General features: G+C 39.9%; 1 protein-coding gene across 4 annotated transcripts in view; it reads right to left on the bottom strand.

Annotated features, from left to right (window-relative positions):
- Nucleotides 1-718: 718 nt before the first annotated feature.
- LOC116545903 (chromodomain-helicase-DNA-binding protein 8-like) overlaps nucleotides 719-1,837 on the bottom strand; it is a 32,574-nt gene continuing 31,455 nt past the window's right edge. For all 4 annotated transcript variants that reach the window (XM_032272319.1, XM_032272321.1, XM_032272322.1 and 1 more), the window contains one exon: nucleotides 719-889. In XM_032272319.1, the coding sequence (XP_032128210.1) occupies nucleotides 730-889 (160 nt within the window). In that variant the 3' untranslated portion in view covers nucleotides 719-729. The remainder of the gene's footprint in view (nucleotides 890-1,837) is intronic.

Raw genomic sequence — 1,837 nt, 5'->3', positions numbered from 1 at the left:
CTATTGCCCAGGCTGGAGTGCAATGGTATGATCTCAGCTCACTGCAACCTCTGCCTCCTGGGTTCAATAGATTCTCCTGCCTCAGCTTCCCAAGTAGCTGGGATTACAGGCGTGCACTACCATGCCCAGTTAATTTTTGTATGTTTAGCAGAGACGGGGTTTCACCACATTGGCCAAGCTGGTCTCAATCTCCCGACCTCAGATGAACCACCGATCTCAGCCTCCCAAAGTGCTGGAATTATAGGCGTGAGCCACCACACCCAGCTAAATATCACTATTTTTATAGTAATATGCTCTTTGCCTAAAAAGACAAAAACTTTAAAGACATTGACCAGTGGGAGACCGAGATAGGTGGATCACTTGAGGTCTTGAGGTCAGCAGTTTGAGACTAGCTTGGTCAACATGGTGAAACTTGGCCTCTATTAAAAAAATACAAAAATTAGCTGGGTGTGGTGGTGCATGCCTATAATCCCAGCACTCAGGAGGCTTAAGACAGGAGAATCATTTTAAACTGGGAGGCAGAGGTTGCAGTAAGCTGAGATCATGCTACTGCACTCCAGACCAGGCGACAGAGTGAGACTCTGTCTCAAGAAAAAAGGAAAAAAAAAAAAAAAAAAAGACATTAACCAGGTGCATTCACCTTTTAGGCTTACGTCCAGTTTAGAAACACCGAAGAAATGTGTATAGACTTATAGTCTCTCAGTATCTTCTTGGCTTGGTTAGCCATAATTAAACATGATTTTCTTCTACTAAATTCTTTTGGGATCCTTTTACCTGAATGCTGCTTTCTTCATCTTCCCGAGGTGATTGTGCAGGCATGACTTCCACATCTGAATTATCAGATGAGGTATTACGTTTTCTCTTCTTACCCACTACAGGAGTGATGGTGCTAAAAAGGAAAAATCAAATTCATTTTCAGTGAAGGCAAAGAAAATTTAGGGGTAAAAAAACATAATTAATCTAAACTATCACATACAAAACTTCCAGAGGGAAGTTTTTAGATAATCAGTCTGTGGAACACACAGCTATTAAATAGGGTGTTTGAAAAAAAGAAGATATTAGAATTTGTAAACCACTGACTGACTCTTATAACATACCATATTTGACAAATCCTTGCTACTACTGTGTTCACAAATACCTAAAGGAAAGTAGCACAAGATAGGAGAATAAATACTAGATTAAGTATTAGAACACCTTGTTGCAATTCCACTTCTGTCACTATAAGGGCATTAATTTCATTATTTGTAAACATTAGAGATAATACCTGTCCTGACAGTTACTGATGCTCGAATAAAAAATATAAAACCATCTTTTAAAAGCTGAAAAATCTTATACAAATATAAAACATTATTATAATTGTACCACAAAGCCTGAAGAATCCCAGGGAGTAAAACCTAGTGAGAAAGAAGAAGATACAAGGCATGGAAGGGAAAGAGAACACTCAATTATGACAAGAATTATGTGGCAAGCCATCATTTTTCTGTCAACGCTGCTTAAAGCTAACAGTAGATGCTGAAATCTCCATTCACAGATGAGATGCAAGAACAGGGCAGCTAGGTCTCCAGAAGTTCTCTTTTTACTGATGTGGGTGGTAGCGGGTAGTGAGAAATCTTTCATACTACAGTAATACAAAATCAGGACAAATATCTGAATGCAGAGTCACAGCTTTAAAAGGTAACTCCCAACACAGTGACTATCTTTCCAGTCCCTTCATGTTTTCCTCTTAAAATATGCTAATTTCGCCGGGCGCGGTGGCTCAAGCCTGTAATCCCAGCACTTTGGGAGGCCGAGATGGGTGGATCACGAGGTCAAGAGATCAAGACCATCCTGGTCAACA

Source organism: Sapajus apella, unplaced genomic scaffold, assembly GCF_009761245.1.
Source record: "Sapajus apella isolate SASKATOON/1434 unplaced genomic scaffold, GSC_monkey_1.0 scaffold442, whole genome shotgun sequence".
In the NCBI taxonomy this organism is placed as follows: Eukaryota; Metazoa; Chordata; class Mammalia; order Primates; family Cebidae; genus Sapajus; species Sapajus apella.
This window is presented reverse-complemented; position numbering and strand designations above follow the sequence as displayed.